Genomic DNA, 16,041 nt, shown 5'->3' on the forward strand with positions numbered 1-16,041 from the left:
TGGGGAGACCGCACAGTTTTTTAACCCCATAGGACCTGGTACAGATCATTTTCTTAAGATTCATTTATCTTTATTGGTAAGGCAGATTCACAGAGAGACGGAGAGCTAGAAAGATCTTCCGTCTGCTGGTTCACTCCCCAAGTGGCTACAACAGCCAGAGCTGAGCTGATCTGAAGCCAGGAGCCAAGAGCTTCTCCCGGGTCTCCCACACGGGTGCAGGGTCCCAAGGCTCTGGGCCGTCCTCCACTGCTTTCCCAGGCCACAGGCAGGGAGCTGGATGGGAAATGGGGTCTCCGGGACATGAACCAGCATCCATATGGGATCCCGGCGAGGACTTTAGCCACTGAGCTACCGCACTGGGCCCAAGATGTAATTGTCAAAAAGATGCTTTCAGAAATAAGCTGAGCTCTGTGTCATAGAATCAGAGGTGCAGGAGCTGGTGCCATGGTGTTGCAGGCTTAGCTGCTGTGTGCTGTGCTGGGCACCAGTTTGAGTCCCCGCGGCTCCACTTCCCACCCTGCTCCCTGCCTGTGGCCTGGGAAAGCAGTGGAGGACCGTTCAAAGCCTTGGGACCCTGCACCCGCATGGGAGACCTGGAAGAGGCTCCTGGCTCCTGCCTGACCCAGCCCTGGCCGTTGCAGTATTTGCAGAGTGAGCCAGTATATGGAAGATTCTCCAGCTCAGCCTTTTCAATCAATCAATATGCTTGGAGGCTGTATTCAGCCGGGTTACTCTGCCTGCCCATTGCTTGGAGCGGATCCCTTTAGGAACGTAATAAGAAACAAAACGACCCTCAAGAAAAAAAAGTTAAAAATGGTCCTCTGGGTGGGAGGGCGTGCTGTCTGCTGGTCCCCCACCCCTGGTCCCACGTCGCCCACAACCCCCACCCCTGGGGAGACTGGGCTGGGCCGGGTGAGTCGGGAGCCAAGCCAGGGCTGGCAGCGCCACTGTGAGGACAAAGGAGCGATGTTTCCGGGATCAGGAAACCCCAGGGCAAGAGACGGACGCTGCGGAAACCCTTGGCTGTGGCTCCCTGCCAGGCTTGGGGGGAGTGGGGGGGATGGCCCGGGAAGGGAAGGGGGTGGAGGAGGGGAGGGCCAGCCCTGCCGGGGGGGACCTGGAGACCCCCCCACACACAAGGAAATGGGACGTCCCTGTCCCGGACCCTTAGAGCCCTGGAGATGCCCCCTGCTCCTGAGAAGTGGGGGTGGGTACCAGGCAACCCCAGGCGGGCACCCAGCAGGTCAAGGCTGCAGGGGTAGCTACGTGCACCTTGGCCAAGTTCATCTCAGCCTGCATTTCCCCATGTGAGAAGTGGGTGCAGTGATCCTTGCTCTAGACCCTAGGGTGGGGTCTGCCATTGAAGAACATTCTAGAATAGCTCAGCTCCCCCCACCCCATCCTGTACACCTCTACGTCTTCCCAGAGGAAGTCCCTGTCGTGCGCTTGCACCTTTGGAGCAGTGTAGGAACTCGCACGCTCACACACCAGTTCACACTGCCCAAGGCATGGGACAACCCGCTTTTCCTGACCTGGCTGGCTTGTCTTCCTGAAGTTCTGAGTCTCCCAGGCTGGGGGGTTCGTGGGGTTTGGGTGGAGAGAGACTGGCATCCAAGCCCCCCACTGCCTCCCTCCCATGGTGCCAGGGCAGTCCAGCCAGCCCTGAGGGTGAGGTGCTGCCCCTCTAGGGATTTCCTGAAGCCTCTAAAAATAACCCTCCCCCCAAGGTGACCGCTTCCCACACACCACCTCACCCTGCTTGGAAAAAAATGGACACTAGCCAAGACCTTCTGTCCAGCAGTGCGCCAGGGACCTGGGTGTGGGGAGGTGGGTTCAGGAAGGACCCTCCCCTTGGCCATAGGCCCCTGCATGCTGCCTCCTTCAGGAAGCCCTCTGGGTATCCTCCCTTGGAGCTGCCTTCATACCACCACTACCCATCACCCCAGTGGAACCCCAGGTTCTGCTACTGCTGTTCTCTGGGCCTCTGTTTGTCGGTCTGAAAAATGGGTGTCACAGTGACTGCGGGCATGCTTTTTCACCCAGAATGTCCACATTCAGAATCCACCCTGGTTGTCATCGTAGGAGGACCCTCAGCTTGGGTCTGGTGCTTAGGGAACAGGGTGCGGCCGAGGCTGCAGTTTTAACTCTTTTTGTGACTGTGGCCAAATCACACCTCCGCCTGGATGTGGGGTGCAGTGGGCTATCTGGGTGGACTGAGTGGCCCCTGGGACCTTGGTGGACACGAGGCGCCCTCTGCCTGCCACTCTATAGCACTGCAAGCTAGTGTCCTTGCTGCCTCCAGGGTGTGCTGGGCTAGGCACTGGACACTCTGAGAGCCTCCAGGGTGTGCTGGGCAGGGTGTTGGACTGGCACCCCGAGAGCCTCCAGGGTGTGCTGGGCAGGGTGCTGGACTGGCACCCCGAGAGCCTCCAGGGTGTGCCTGGGCAGGGTGCTGGACTGGCACCCCGAGAGCCTCCAGGGTGTGCTGGGCAGGGTGCTGGACTGGCACCCTGAGAGCCTCCAGGGTGTGCTGGGCAGGGTGCTGGACTGGCACCCCGAGAGCCTCCAGGGTGTGCTGGGCAGGGTGTTGGACTGGCACCCCAAGAGCCTCCAGGGTGTGCTGGGCAGGGTGCTGGACTGGCACCCCGAGAGCCTCCAGGGTGTGCTGGGCAGGGTGTTGGACTGGCACCCTGAGAGCCTCCAGGGTATGCGAGGCAGGCACTGGAGAGGCACCCTGAGCACCTTCCAAGGTGTGCCCAGGCAAGTGCTGGACCAGAACCCCAACAGCCCAGACACTCGCACCCAGGCCCTCCCCTAGCGTGTGGCTGTGTGTCCTGAGCATCTGCACTGAGCTGGAAGCCAAGCTGGGGGTGGCCAGCCAGCATCCCCCCCGGAGTGTCCTGTACCACCAGAACAAGCCACGCAGCATGTGGTCCACGTGGAGCCACTGACGAGGGTAACACGGCCCTGAGGGAGCCAAGGAGAGCAGACTGTGGCCTGCAGGGGCGCAGGACCCCTGGGTTCCGGCAAGTGCAGGAAATAGAAAGGAACAATCATTTATAGAGTGACCAACATCATAACATTGGAGATGGGCAGAGATGAGCGGGTAAGACGTTTGTACCCTTGGAGCTGGCACTATGGCTCAACTAGCTAATCCTCCACCTGCAAGCGCTGACATTCCTTTTGGCTGGTGGTTCATGTCCCGGCTGCCCCACTTCCCATCCAGCTCCCTGCCTGTGACCTGGGAAAGCAGTGGAGGACGACCCAAAGCCTTGGGACCCTGCACCCGCGTGGGAGACCTGAGAGATGCTCCTGGCTCCTGGCTTCAGATCAGCTCAGCTCCGGCTATTGTGGCCACTTGGGGAGTGAACCAGTGGGTGAAAGATCTTTCTGTCTCCCTGTGTCACTACTTTCCCTTCTTTTCAATACACAGAAAGCTTCCTTTAATGGGAAACAAAACTATACACAGATTGGAACGTGGCATCCACAGGCGTACAGAAAGTTCTAGAAAGAGATGCCTTAGGCCACTGGAGCGTTTCTCACTTCTGCTCACTTGCCCACACAGAAGTCCCGGAAGATGAGCTCCAGGAGCTCGTCGGTGCCGCCGCCGCCCGTGAGGCGCGTCAGGTGCCCGCGGGCCACGCGCAGCGCCTCGGCCGCCAGCGCCAGGTCCCGCGCCGGCCTGAAGTGCGCCAGGGCATCCCGGCAGGCGCGCAGGTGGTGCAGGTGCCGGGCGCGCGTCAGCAGCGGAGGGCCGGCCGCCGGGTCCCCGCACCTGCCGAAGGAGACACAAACCGGGCAGCCGGCCTCAGAGGGGGCGCACGCCGAGCTGGGGCGCTCTGGGGCTACAGGCGTGGGGGGTAAGCAAGCTCACAGCGCAGCCAGCTCCGTCCGCAGCGCCTCCAGCAGGTCATCCAGGCCCGCGCCCGTCAGACAGGACAGCAGCAGGTGCGGGGGTAGGTGGGGCTCGGGGTCCTGGCCTGCGCCGGGCAGCCGGGGCTCCGGGTCCTGGCCTGCGCCGGGCAGCAGGTCCGCCTTGTTGAGCACCAGGAGCAGGCGCTGCTGGTGCCCACCGGGGCTCAGGCTGCACCGCGGACCCACGACCGAGGCCAGGAAGTGGCGGCTGGCGGAGGAGCCCAGGTCCGAGACGTCCAGCACCGCCAGGACCAGGTCAGCTTGCTGCAACCTGCAGGGCGGAGGAGAGAGAGCAGCCACGGAGGCGTTGGGCCGGGGGCGGGGCCAAGACCAAGGGGCGGGGCGTCGCACATGGGTGGAAGTTGTGGAAGGGGCGTGGCAGAGATGGGGCAGAACGAGGGGCGTGGCACAGCGAGGGGTGTGGCTGGCCAAAGGGGCGGGGCAGCGCAAGGGCGTGGTGCTGCAAGGGCGGGGCTTGGCTGTTGGTGGGCGGGGCTGTATTGAAGGGGCGGGGTTTATGGCAAATACCACAGAGAAAAGCTGGAGGAAGGGTGAGGGTCCTGGTCAGGTCCCAGCACCCCCAGTGCTTCAGTGCCCAGTCCCAGCACCCCCAGTGCCTCAGTGCCCAGTCCCAGTACCCCCAGGTCAGGTCCCAGTGCCTCCAGGTCCAGTCCCAGAGCCCCCACTGCCTGTCCCCAGCACACGCAGTATCCCCAGGTCTGGTCCCAGTGCCCCCAGTGCCCAGCCCTGCCTGCTCACCTCTCCCGGGCACGCCGCACTCCCTCCTGCTCCACTGGCCCCACGCCATCCCGCAGTCCCGCTGTGTCACTCAGCAATGCTGGGAAGCCAGCCAGGTCCACTGGGGTCTCCAGCACGTCACGGGTGGTTCCCGGCTCGGGGGACACGATGGACACGGGCTTCCGGCCTGGGGGTGGGGAGAGGGTAAGGGGCTCAGGCCAGGGCACTGGGGGACACGATGGACATGGCCTTCCAGCCCAAGGGGGAGAGCTGGGGTCAGGCCAGGGCACGCAGCCCCTCCCTCCCTGTGCCCACGTACTCAGCAGGTTGACCAAGCTGCTTTTGCCCGCGTTGGGGGGCCCGGTGACCACCACATGTGCCCCGGAGCGGAGCCTCTGACCCCGCCTCGCGTCTCGCAGATGCGCGTCCAAGGCAGCCTCCAGGGCCCGCACATCCTTGTGGGCTGAGGGTGGCAGAGCAGAGAGGAGCGAGTGAGGGGCCTTGGAGGGGGAGTTGAGGAGAGGCAGCTCCACCCTGCCCTGCCCCCTGTCCCCGGGGCACCTTGATCGAGGACATCTTCCTCCAGGTTGTCATCCTCACCAAAGTCGATGTAGGCCTCCACGTGCGCCAGCGCCTGGGGGCAGGAAGGACGGGTGGGCGCTCGGGGTGCTCAGAAGCCACCCAGATGCGGCTGGAAGCGGCACGTGGGACTGGGCGCTGCCCAGATGGGGGGCGATCAGGCAGGCCATGGCCGACCAGGTGTCGGGCACCAGGAATGGGCAGCCGAGGGACCTGCCTTGGTGAGGGTCTCTGCCCAGCTGTGGCACAGCTGGCCCAGCTCGCCGTCCAGCTGTCGCAGTGCCTGGCGCCGCTGCGCTTCTGTCTCCGCGTGGATCAGATCTGCCAGTCCCTCCACCTCGGTCAGGTCGAGCTTCCCGTGGGCGAAGGCCCGGCGGGTGAACTCGCCCGCCTCGGCAGGCCGCAGCCCTGGCACACTGCCTGCGGGGAGACTCCCCATGGTGGGGGCAGGGAGGGTCCTGAGTGACCCAGCCACCCACCACCACCAGCACCCCCCAGACACCCACGGGCAACAGCTAGTGGCTCACCCAATGCCTGCAGGACGCCGCTCACCACGGCCGGGCCTCCGTGCACGTGGAACTCCACACAGTCCTCACCCGTGAAGCTATGGGGACCTCGCGCGGTGAAGGAGAGCAGTCAGGAGGTGGGGAACCGGGCTGGCTAGGAGGGGTGGTGCACTGTGCCACGGGGCTGGCAGGTGCAGCGCCTGTCCTGGACCCTCCCCCTTACCCCTCACCCCCTCACCCTCACCTCCTCACCCCCTCACCTCCTCACCCTCACCCTCACCTCCTCACCCCCTCACCCTCACCTGGGAACCACAGCACCAACGCTCGGTCCAGGGGCTCCCCGGAGCTCGGGTCGCTGAGCAGACGCAGGCTGGCGCGCCGGGCGGGGGGCAGGTCCCGGGCCGCCGTGAGGCTCCGCAGCGCGTGGCCGCTGGCAGGGCCGCTGGCCCGGATCACGGCGACCCCGCAGCGGCCCTGGCCCGAGCTCAGAGCGAAGATGGTGGTGCCGGCGGCGGGGGCCGAGCTGCTGCTGCTGCAACCCCGGCAGCTGCAGGCGCTGCGGAGGGACAGGGCGGCTGAGTCCGGGCATGGGCCCAGCCCGGGTCTGCAGCGAGCCTGGGGCCCCAGCAGCGGCGCCCTGCACCCACAGCCCCTCCATCCCCGGCTCACCCACCTGCGAGGCCCCGCGGCCGCCAGGACCGCCCGGGTCCACAGCCACCGCCACATGGATTTCAAATCCGCCACCGTCCTGCCCGACCTTCCTGCACGGCTTCAACTTCGGGCAGGAGGTCCCGCCTTCCCCTCGCCGTGATTGGTAACATGTTCAGCGATGCAGGACGTCCATTGGGCACGTGGGGTAAACTCCCGCCCCCCCCGGAGGCAGATCTTGGATGTCACTGGGTGATCTGGGGGGCAGGTTGGACGGCAGGGAGGAGGCGTGCAAGCCAAAAGGGTGTCCCTCTGGGCAACGTTGGACCGAATGTAGGAGTCCTAGGGCGGCGACGGGCCGGGACGAAGGAGCAGCTGATTCTCTGGTTCTCGACCAGCGCGGGCGGGGAGTAGGGAGACGCTGCCTGCGCCCTCGGTGCGGGCGGCGACGAGCACCCAAGACGCGAGTGGGCGGGAAGGGAAGGGAAGCCTGGAGCCCCGCGCGGGCGGGGCCGGGCCACGCGCAGGCGCACGCGCGGCGGCCGGCTGGAAGTTCGGCGCGGGCGGGGACGAGAAGCGGCGCTGGGGCCGACGCGGGCGGGCGCGGCCTTTGTCTCCTCCTCCGGCTGCGCGCTCGCTCGTGGAGGCGGGGGGGACCCCGCAGGGAGCCCCGGGCCTGCAGCCGTGCTCGCCATGGCCGACGCCGCTGCCGCTGCTGCTGCAGGGGGCACGGCCCCGGAGGGCGAGCGGGGCAAGAGGCCGCCGCCCGAGGGCGAACCTGCAGCCCCCGCGGCCGGAGTGCTGGGTATGCGCCCCTGGCCAGGGAGCAGGTGCATGGGGCGCGCGCTGCCCAAGGGGCGACGCGGGGACACGGTGCCGGGGACCATCCAGGCCTTGGCGGCCCCAGCGCTGCGGCGGTGACCGGGCCGGGTGGGGCTGGGGTGGTGCAGGCAGTGGGCCCGGGGCAGAAGGGGTGAAGGGGTGTCCCCAGGACACACCCCTCCGAGGGGACCCCCCAATCTAGGGGTGGAGGCTGGGGAGCTGCGAGAGTGTACTGCGACCCAGAAAGGGATAACGCCTTTGATCTCACGGTCCTGCGTGGGTTCGAGTCCCAGTTGGGCTGCGTGACCTTGGGCACTTTTAAAAAAAAATGGATTATGTGCCTTTGGGTCTCAGTTTGCTTACCTGTGAAGTGGGGGTGGGGGCGAGCGTCGCACCCATAGAGGGGGGCTTGCCGGAAGGACGTCGCTTTGCTAAGGCTGCTGCGTCCCATTGTGGATCCGAGAGGTGGAGCTGGGCCTGGCGGGGAAGAGTAAGATGGGTACAGAGGACCTAGAGGGGATGGGCTCGGCAGGTGCCAGGAGGTGCAGGCCTGACCGGGTCCTGCCTGGCTCGGCGCCCCACTCCGCCCCCCAGACAAGCTGTTCGGCAAGCGGCTTCTGCAAGCCGGGCGCTACCTGGTGTCCCACAAGGCGTGGATGAAGACGGTGCCCACGGAGAACTGTGACGTGCTAATGACGTTCCCAGGTAACCCCCCCCCCCATGTGCTCTGCCTCCCCGCTCCTGCTGCGTGTGCATGCCCGCCTGCTCGCCCCAGGTGGGGCCAAGTCCACGGTCCCTGTGCCCCTCGGCAGACACCACCGATGACCACACGCTGCTCTGGTTGCTGAACCGCGTCCGGGTGGGCATCCCCGAACTCATCGTGCAAGTGCGCCACCACCGTCACACGCGTGCCTACGCCTTCTTCGTCACAGCCACCTACGAGAGGCGAGTCCCAGCCCCAAGGCCCCGGCCTGCTGGCCCTGCCCTGCCTGCCCTGCACCAGCCACGCCAGCCCCCAGCCTCTGCTGACCCTGCCCTGCCCTGCCTGCCCTGCACCACCCACACAGAGGGGCTGCCACGATTAGGGCAGCCTAATTGCCACTTCTGAGCCGACCTGCCCTCCTCCTGCCCCCACAGCCTGCTCCGGGGCGCGGACGAGCTGGGGCTGCGCAAAGCCGTGAAGGCTGAGTTTGGTGGCGGCACCCGCGGCTTCTCTTGTGAAGAGGATTTCATCTATGAGAATGTGGAGAGCGAGATGCAATTCTTCACCTCCCAGGTGGGGGACCAGCCCTCGGGGTTCCCTGCCAAGTGGGGGTCCATCCCCCCCCCCGTGATCCCCCTGTCGTCTTCCCCCTGCTTCCGGGGAAGTTCACGTCCCCCCACCCTCCCCCACAGGAGCGACAGAGCATCATCCGCTTCTGGCTGCAGAACCTGCGGGCCAAGCAGGGCGAGGCGCTGCACAACGTGCGCTTCCTGGAAGACCAGCCCATCAGTGAGCGAGGGGGCGGCTCCTTGTGGGCGGGCAGGGTGGGTGGGGCCTGAGAAAGTGCAGCCTAACCAGGGCGAGGGTGTGGCCAGCCTGATGGGGGAGTGGTCAGTCTAACCAGGGTGAGGGTGTGACCAGCCTGATGGGGGCGTGGTCAGTCTAATCAGGGCGAGGGTGTGGCCAGCCTAATCAGGGCAGAGGGTGTGGTCAACCTGATCAGTGGGCAGGGGACGTGGCCAGCACCACGGACAGCGCCCCATTGTCCTGAATGTGGAGACACCTGCCTTGTGTCCTTGCGTGCCTGTCCAAGGCCACAAACCCAATCAGAGCTTTCTGGAGAGCCTCTGCCAGGCGCCCCCTTCCTGTCCCTGGCCATTTACCCAGACCTGCTGCCTCCCAGGGGGGAGAAGACGCTGTCCCTGAGGTGGGCTGTGGTCCCTGAGGCAGGTCGTGGTCCTCCAGGCGGGCCATGGTCCCCAAGTTGGGCTGTGGTCCCCCAAGCGAGTTGTGGTCCACAAGGTGGGCTGTGGACCCCGAAGCGGGCTGTGGTCCCCTAGGCGCACTGTGGCTCCCAGTCCTCCAGGGAACATGGCCAGGCTGGGAACTCTGGGTGCTGCAGGCAGGGGCGGGGGGGCGCACCTGCACCCCCCACACCCCTCCCCTTCCCCACCGCAGTCCCGGAGCTGGCCGCCCGTGGCATCATCCAACAGGTGTTCCCAGTGCATGAACAGCGTATCCTGAACCGCCTCATGAAGTCATGGGTGCAGGCTGTGTGTGAGAACCAGCCTCTAGGTGCGGCCCCGAAGAGGTTGGGGTTCTGGGGGGGAGGACGGGGTGGCCCCGGGGAGTACATGGCTGATGGGGACCGTTGTGGCCCAGATGACATCTGCGAGTACTTCGGAGTGAAGATTGCCATGTACTTTGCCTGGCTGGGCTTCTACACGTCGGCTATGGTCTATCCGGCTGTCTTTGGCTCTGTCCTGTATACGTTCACTGAGGCGGACCAGGTACTGGGGCGGTGGTCTGGACGGTCCCCACCTACACCCCCAAGGCACCCCTTCTCCACGGACCCATGGCCTGCCCGCCTCCCCATGCACACAGACGAGCCGTGACGTGTCCTGCGTGGTCTTCGCGCTCTTCAACGTCATCTGGTCCACACTCTTCCTGGAGGAGTGGAAGCGCCGGGGGGCGGAGCTGGCCTACAAATGGGGGACGCTGGACTCTCCAGGAGAGGCCATTGAGGAACCACGGCCACAGTTCAGGGTCGGTCTGAACAGGAGAGTGGGGAGGCAGGGGCCTCGGCTCGAGAGAGCAGGATGCGGGATGGAGTGGAGCATGGAGTCCCTCCTCACACATACACAGAGACACAGCCTGGGGGGCGGTCAGCTGGGAGCAGAGCCTGTGGCCTCAGGGCGTAGCCTGTCCCTCTCCCCCTGCTGACCTCACGCCCCATCCCCGTCCCCATCAGGGCGTGCGGCGCATCAGCCCCGTGACGCGCGCCGAGGAGTTCTATTATCCTCCCTGGAAGCGGCTACTCTTCCAGCTGCTGGTCAGCCTGCCCCTGTGCCTGGGCTGCCTGGCCTGCGTCTTCCTGCTCATGCTTGGCTGCTTCCAGCTGCAGGTGCCGCTCCCAAGCCTCCCACCCCTGCCCAGCCCAGCCCTGCCTGGCCCATGGCCTGAACTACAAACAAACCCAGCCTCCCGTCCCCTGTCTGGCCCCCCACGCAGGAGCTGGTCCTGAGCGTGAAGGGGCTGCCCCGCCTGGCACGCTTCCTCCCCAAGGTCGTGCTGGCCCTGCTGGTCAGCCTGTGTGCTGAGGGCTACAAGAAGCTTGCCATATGGCTCAACGACATGGGTACGGCCTGGTGGTGGGTGCAGGCCAGGGTGGGTACTGGCCAGGGTGGGTGCAGGCCAGGGGAGATGCCAGCCAGGGGGGATGCCTGCCAGGGTGGGTGCAGGCCAGGGTGGGTGTGGGTAAGGTGGGTGCAGGCCAGGGTGGGTGCTGGCCAGGGTGGGTGCAGGTAGGGTGGGAAGGCCGAGCTAGCCCTCACCCGGCCCGTCCCCCCCGGCCTCCCCTAGAGAATTACCGGCTGGAGAGCGCCTACGAGAAGCACCTTATTATCAAAGTGGTCCTGGTGAGCAGCAGGTGCACCTGCAGGGCGGTGGGGCAGTGATGCAGCTGGCCACACCTGCAGGGCGGTGGGGCAGGGATGCAGCTGGCCACACCTGCAGGGCGGTGGGGCAGGGATGCAGCTGGCCACGCCCAGCAAGGTGACCGCCCCACCCCACCTGCCCCGTTTAGTTCCAATTCGTCAACTCCTACTTGAGTCTTTTCTACATTGGATTCTACCTCAAGGACATGGAGCGGCTCAAAGAGGTGAGCCGTCCCCCTGCGCCCCTGCCCTGGTGGCGCCCGGTCGGGGGGCGGCCAGCCAGAAGCCCCTTCCCCCCGCCTCCATCCTTCTCTCCTCTCTGTCTGTCGCCTCCTCCTTTCCGCATCTGCTTGTCCACCTGTCCGTCGGTCCCTCCACAGCTCCTGCTCATCTTGTCCCTGTCCCAGAGCCTCGAGCGGCAGCTGCGGGCGGTGCTGGTCCCGCTCGTGGCCCTGCGGTTCCGCCTGCTACTCCTCTCCCTCCGGGGCCTCCTGTTCGCGGTCCGGGCCAAAGTACGGGCAGGGGGTAGCAGCCTGCCGGGTGGGCGGCTGTGGAGTTGTTGCTGGGGGGCTCCCCCCATTCTGGGTCACCCCAAGCAGATGCAGGGCGCATGTATACTGGGAGGAGAAGGGGGAGGTTCCGAGGGGGGCCGCCACAGGAGGCCCTGGGTGCTTAGCTAAGTCCACCACAGGTGGAGATGCCCCTGCCCTGCCCACTAGGGGCAGTCTGCCGTTTGGGGAGGCCAAGGATATCCCAGGCCACTGAAGGGCGTGGCCAAAGCCACCAATGGGTGTGACCAAGACACCAGGGTGTGGCTAAATAAGCAAATGGGCGTGGCCGAGCCACTGAAGGGCGTGGTGGGCCCACTGAAAGGTGTGGCCGAGCCACCACCAAGGGGTGTGGCCAAGCCACCTGGGGCGTGGCTAAGCAGCTGGGGAGCTGGGCTGGGGGGTGTATGTGAGCCCTCTGAGCACCGCAGGCTGGGGAGAGTGGGTGCACCCCCACCCACCCCACGCCCACTGCATGCCCCCACGTGACCTTTCTCGTCCCCTCTTCCTGCCTGCAGATGCTGGCCACGCTCTTGATCACCCGCCAGTTCTTGCAGAACGTTCGCGAGGTCTTGCAGCCGCACCTGTACCGACGGCTGGGCCGCGGCGAGCTGGGCCTTCGTGCCATCTGGGAGCTGGCCCGCGCCCTGCTGGGCCTGCTGAGCCTCCGGCACCCTGTGCCCCGCCGCCTGGAACCCCAGGCCCAGGAGGGCAGCGGGAGTCACCGATGCCTCCGTGGGGGCTGTGGGGCGCCTGAGGAGGAAGAAGAGGCAGCGACCACTGTGACACGGCAGCCCGCAGGGGAGGGTGGGGAGATGGGGGATGGGCTGCAGGGAGGCAAAGAGGAAGAGGAGGAGGAAGAAGAAGAGGAAGAAGAGGAGGAGGAAGAGGGCGAGGAAGGTGGCCTGCTGGATTGCGGGCTCCGAATGAAGAAGGTCAGCTTTGCTGAAAGGGGCGCCGGGCGGCGGCGGCCAGGGCCAAGCCCGGAAGCCTTCCTGGAGGAGGGCAGCCCCACCATGGTGGAGAAGGGTCTAGAACCGGGTGTGTTCACCCTGACCGAGGAAGAGGATGACGACGAGACCGAGGGGGCAGCCGGTAGCCCCGAACGCAGCGAGCCCCCAACCGTCCTGCTGCGCCGGGCCGGGGGCGAGGGGCGAGACCAGGGGCCCGATGGCGGCCCGGACCCTGAGCCCAGTTCCACGGGTGAGTCCGCCGGGAAGCAGAGGCGACAGAACCGGTCGTCTTGGATCGACCCACCCGAGGAGGAGCACTCGCCACAGCTGACCCAGGCCGAGCTGGAGAGCTGCATGAAGAAATACGAGGTGAGGTGTGGGGGTCAGGGTGGTCCCGGAGGAACGGGTGGGCTCAGCGAGGCAGGCACCCTGAAGCGGCTCTGGCACCACCACCTCTCCAGGACACCTTCCAGGACTACCAGGAGATGTTTGTGCAGTTCGGCTACGTGGTCCTCTTCTCGTCCGCCTTCCCCTTGGCCGCGCTCTGCGCGCTCATCAACAACCTCATTGAGATCCGCAGTGACGCCTTCAAGCTCTGCACCGGCCTGCAGCGGCCCTTCGGCCAGCGCGTGGGGAGCATCGGCCAGTGGCAGGTGGGCCACGGCGCGGGGAGCAGGAGCAGCCAGGGACCCTCCCACCCCACCTGAACCTCCCTCTCCCCCCGCCCCACCCCTGCAGAAGGTCATGGAGGCCATGGGCGTGCTAGCCATCGTGGTCAATTGCTACCTCATCGGCCAGTGCGGGCAGCTGCAGCGCCTCTTCCCCTGGCTGAGCCCGGAGGCGGCCATCGTGTCTGTGGTGGTGCTTGAGGTAGGCTGGTGGACACCCCGCTTCCTCCGAGGGAGAGCATGATGGCTGCTGTGGAGCCTACAGTCACATCTCTATCCCCATAGCACTTTGCTCTACTTCTCAAGTACCTCATCCACGTTGCTATCCCAGACATCCCGGGCTGGGTGGCCGAGGAAATGGCCAAACTGGAGTACCAGCGGCGGGAGGCCTTCAAGGTAGCCAGACGGGGATGGCCCGGCGGGGCTGGGTCAGGCAGGGAAGCCAGGAGCTCCTTCCTGCTCTCCTGTGTGGATATGGTGGGCGGTGGATGGGTCCTGGGTGCCGCATCCTTGCTGCAGGTGGCGGCTGCATCATTGGAAGGGAATGGAGATGGGGGAGGTGTGACAAGCGGCATCCAGTGGGTGCCCAATGAGCCTTGGAGCTCCGATCTCGCTCCCTCGGGTCCCTGGCTGACGCCCGGGCCCGGGTTCCTCCCCTGACCCACACAGCGACACGAGCGCCAGGCCCAGCACCGCTACCAGCAGCAGCAGCGACGGAGGCGCGAGGAGGAGGAGCGCCAGCGCCACGCGGAGCACCACGCCCGGCGTGAGCGCGATGCCAGCCGCGACGAGGCGCGCGCTGCTGAGGGCTCCGGGCAGGACCCCGCCGCCCCGGCCGCCTCCTCCTCCGCCTCCTCGTCCTCCTCCTCCGACAAGTCCTCCACCAAGGCCAAGGGCAGCGGCGCGGGAGAGCGGCCCAAGCGCCCGGGGTCCCTGCTGGCACCCAACAACGTCATGAAGCTCAAACAAATCATACCGCTGCAGGGCAAGTTCCTGTCTTCATCCGGGACCGCGTCCTCCTCCTCCTCGCTGGCCACCACGGGGGCTGGCACCGCCGCGCCCCGGCCGCCCCCCGCCCAGTCGCCCACCGGCGACACCCGTCTGCCCGCCTTTCTCAGCTTCAAATTCCTCAAGTCGCCCGAGACCCGGCGGGACCCCGAGCGCAGCCACTCGCCGCCCAAGGCCTTCCACGCCGGCAAGCTGTTCCCCTTTGGGGGTGCCCGGGCCGAGACCGGCTCCAACGGAGCGGCAGGGCAGGTGCGGTCCGACTGCACCCCAGGAGGCGGCGGTGGAAGTGGCCGGGCCCAGCGGAGCGGGCAGGCGGAGGAGGCCGCACCCGACGAGCCGGAGGCGCCCCGGGCAGAGGAGGAAGGCTCAGGTCACAAGCTTTAACTCGGGGGTGGGGATGCCCAGCTGGCTTGGGGGTGCTGAGGGCGAGGGTGGGACGGGGCTGGAGCCAGCCGGGGTGTTAGGGGGAAGTAGGTCCGAGGACACTTGCTCCGGCCACTGGAGAGCTGGGAGCCCTGAGCCTGACCCTCCTCGCTGGCCTCCCCCCCAAACAAGGAGGGACCCCCACATTGTCCCCTTTCCCAGGGTGCCTCTCCTTCCCCACCAGACCTCTTTACCCAGTCCACTCTGGGGGGACTCCACCCAGCCCCCCCAGGCCTCTATGCAAAGCCCCACCCAGCAGCTCACATGTTTCCGGAGGCCTTCTTGGAAGTGGAGGCTGGGGCCACCCACCCGGCAAGCTCAGGGTCCCCCCCTAGACAGGCTGTGCCTAGCTGCCCCAGACACACACACCCCGCCCCACCCAGTGGTTCTGCGTACCTCCAAACCTCGGCCCCTAGAGATCAGCCCGAGGTCTCAGAGGCTGGAGGGATTGCCTCAGTTTCCCTCCTGCCCCTTGCCCCAGGCTGGGAGGAGCCAGTGCCCAGGGGCTGCCCCAAGCCCCCACCCCCAGCCCTGGTCTCTGATCTGAAGCAATAAGGGTTTTCCATGTGCCTGCGAGTGCGGGGAAGGGGGCGCGGGCCCCGGGGGCGGCGGCTCCCCCGGAACGGCCCGTCTCGCCTCCCCCGCAGGGACAGCGCCGGCCCCCGCCCTGCGCGCCCGCCGGAGCCCCGCGCCGCCGCCGCCCCGGCCCCCGACGCCGCCCGCCGGCTGCTGGCAGTGGGACGGGCCGTGGGGCTGCGGGGGCGAGGGCACCGCCCCCCGCCCGGCCCCGGCGCCCACCGACTGTCCGCCCTGTGCCCTGGCCGGGCCAGCGCCCGGCGCGCAGCCGCTGCCGGGGGACGCCAGCTTCTACAGCCTCCCTCCGCCGCCGCCGCCACCATCCCCGCCCGCCTCGGAGACCCCCGCGACCCCCGCGCCCTCGCCCAGCCCCAGCCCCCAGGCTGTGTGCTGGCCCAGCGGCTGGCATTAGCTCCTCCGGCCCCAAGGCGGGTGCTCCCTGCCTCCTCCCAGGGCCCTGTGTGTGTGCAGGGGGGAACCCCCATGTGCCGCTTCCCTTTTGACCAAGAGGTGGAGGAGGGGAGATAAAAGGCCACCAATCACCCCTCCCCCCAAAACACACACACAAAATCTAATAGGAAAACATGACAAAGAATAGGCGATTATTTATTTGTTTTTAATTTATTTTGTCATATTTTTGTAAAGACGGCAGACAATGCAATAAAAAGTATATTTCAACAGTGCCTGAGGTGGGGCCTTGTGGACAGCGTGCTCACTGGGGGGGGGACTGACCCTTCCCCCATGCCAGTGGCCTGAAGGGGACAGGGTGCTTTCTCCAAGACCCCCCAGGAGCAGGGAGAAGCAGCAGGACCAAGCCAGAGGGCTGTGAGAACTCAACCACAGCCCAGGCTAGGCTGGCCCCCTTGGGGACCGGTTGCACCTGCTACACGTGGCTTCCTGGGATGCCACTGAGGGAGGGGGTGGAGACAAGGAGAACCTGGGGTGCGGGGCCTGCCGCAGTACGCAGAGTCAAGATATTGAAGCTGAGGACAAGGCATTGGGGTGCCTGCTACACACC

General features: G+C 66.3%; 2 protein-coding genes across 2 annotated transcripts; one reads left to right on the forward strand and one right to left on the reverse strand.

Moving 5' to 3' along the window:
* Nucleotides 1-3,135: 3,135 nt before the first annotated feature.
* On the reverse strand, nt 3,136-6,598 carry GTPBP3 (GTP binding protein 3, mitochondrial). The gene is made up of 9 exons (XM_004595807.2): nt 6,412-6,598; nt 6,041-6,294; nt 5,760-5,846; nt 5,450-5,652; nt 5,215-5,287; nt 4,973-5,116; nt 4,675-4,840; nt 3,875-4,186; nt 3,136-3,775 (listed from the first exon to the last, which is right to left on the reverse strand). Exons 1-9 carry the CDS (start codon nt 6,462-6,464, stop codon nt 3,550-3,552), a joined length of 1,518 nt encoding a protein of 505 aa, XP_004595864.2. The 5' UTR covers nt 6,465-6,598; the 3' UTR covers nt 3,136-3,549.
* A 347-nt stretch (nt 6,599-6,945) lies between these two features.
* Nucleotides 6,946-15,706, forward strand: ANO8 (anoctamin 8). The gene is made up of 18 exons (XM_058657910.1): nt 6,946-7,191; nt 7,803-7,913; nt 8,021-8,153; nt 8,346-8,484; nt 8,604-8,700; nt 9,370-9,486; nt 9,574-9,701; nt 9,796-9,957; nt 10,163-10,315; nt 10,423-10,549; nt 10,774-10,829; nt 10,997-11,071; nt 11,914-12,717; nt 12,810-13,001; nt 13,087-13,218; nt 13,302-13,412; nt 13,686-14,394; nt 15,095-15,706. Exons 1-18 carry the CDS (start codon nt 7,080-7,082, stop codon nt 15,433-15,435), a joined length of 3,699 nt encoding a protein of 1,232 aa, XP_058513893.1. The 5' UTR covers nt 6,946-7,079; the 3' UTR covers nt 15,436-15,706.
* The last annotated feature ends 335 nt before the right edge of the window (nt 15,707-16,041 follow it).

Source organism: Ochotona princeps, chromosome 33 (assembly GCF_030435755.1).
Source record: "Ochotona princeps isolate mOchPri1 chromosome 33, mOchPri1.hap1, whole genome shotgun sequence".
In the NCBI taxonomy this organism is placed as follows: Eukaryota; Metazoa; Chordata; class Mammalia; order Lagomorpha; family Ochotonidae; genus Ochotona; species Ochotona princeps.

What these genes read in the sequence shown, in the direction of transcription:
- ANO8 (XM_058657910.1), top strand. Translation starts at nt 7,080, where the DNA reads ATGGCCGACGCCGCTGCCGCTGCTGCTGCAGGGGGCACGGCCCCGGAG. An exon ending in TTGGCTGCTTCCAGCTGCAG is followed by an intron (nt 10,316 to 10,422) that starts GTGCCGCTCCCA and finishes CCCCCCACGCAG; the next exon opens with GAGCTGGTCCTGAGCGTGAA. An exon ending in CATATGGCTCAACGACATGG is followed by an intron (nt 10,550 to 10,773) that starts GTACGGCCTGGT and finishes GGCCTCCCCTAG; the next exon opens with AGAATTACCGGCTGGAGAGC.
- GTPBP3 (XM_004595807.2), bottom strand. Translation starts at nt 6,464, where the DNA reads ATGTGGCGGTGGCTGTGGACCCGGGCGGTCCTGGCGGCCGCGGGGCCT. An exon ending in CAGCTTGGTCAACCTGCTGA is followed by an intron (nt 4,841 to 4,972) that starts GTACGTGGGCAC and finishes CCCCACCCCCAG; the next exon opens with GCCGGAAGCCCGTGTCCATC. An exon ending in CGGACGGAGCTGGCTGCGCT is followed by an intron (nt 3,776 to 3,874) that starts GTGAGCTTGCTT and finishes CTCCTTCGGCAG; the next exon opens with GTGCGGGGACCCGGCGGCCG.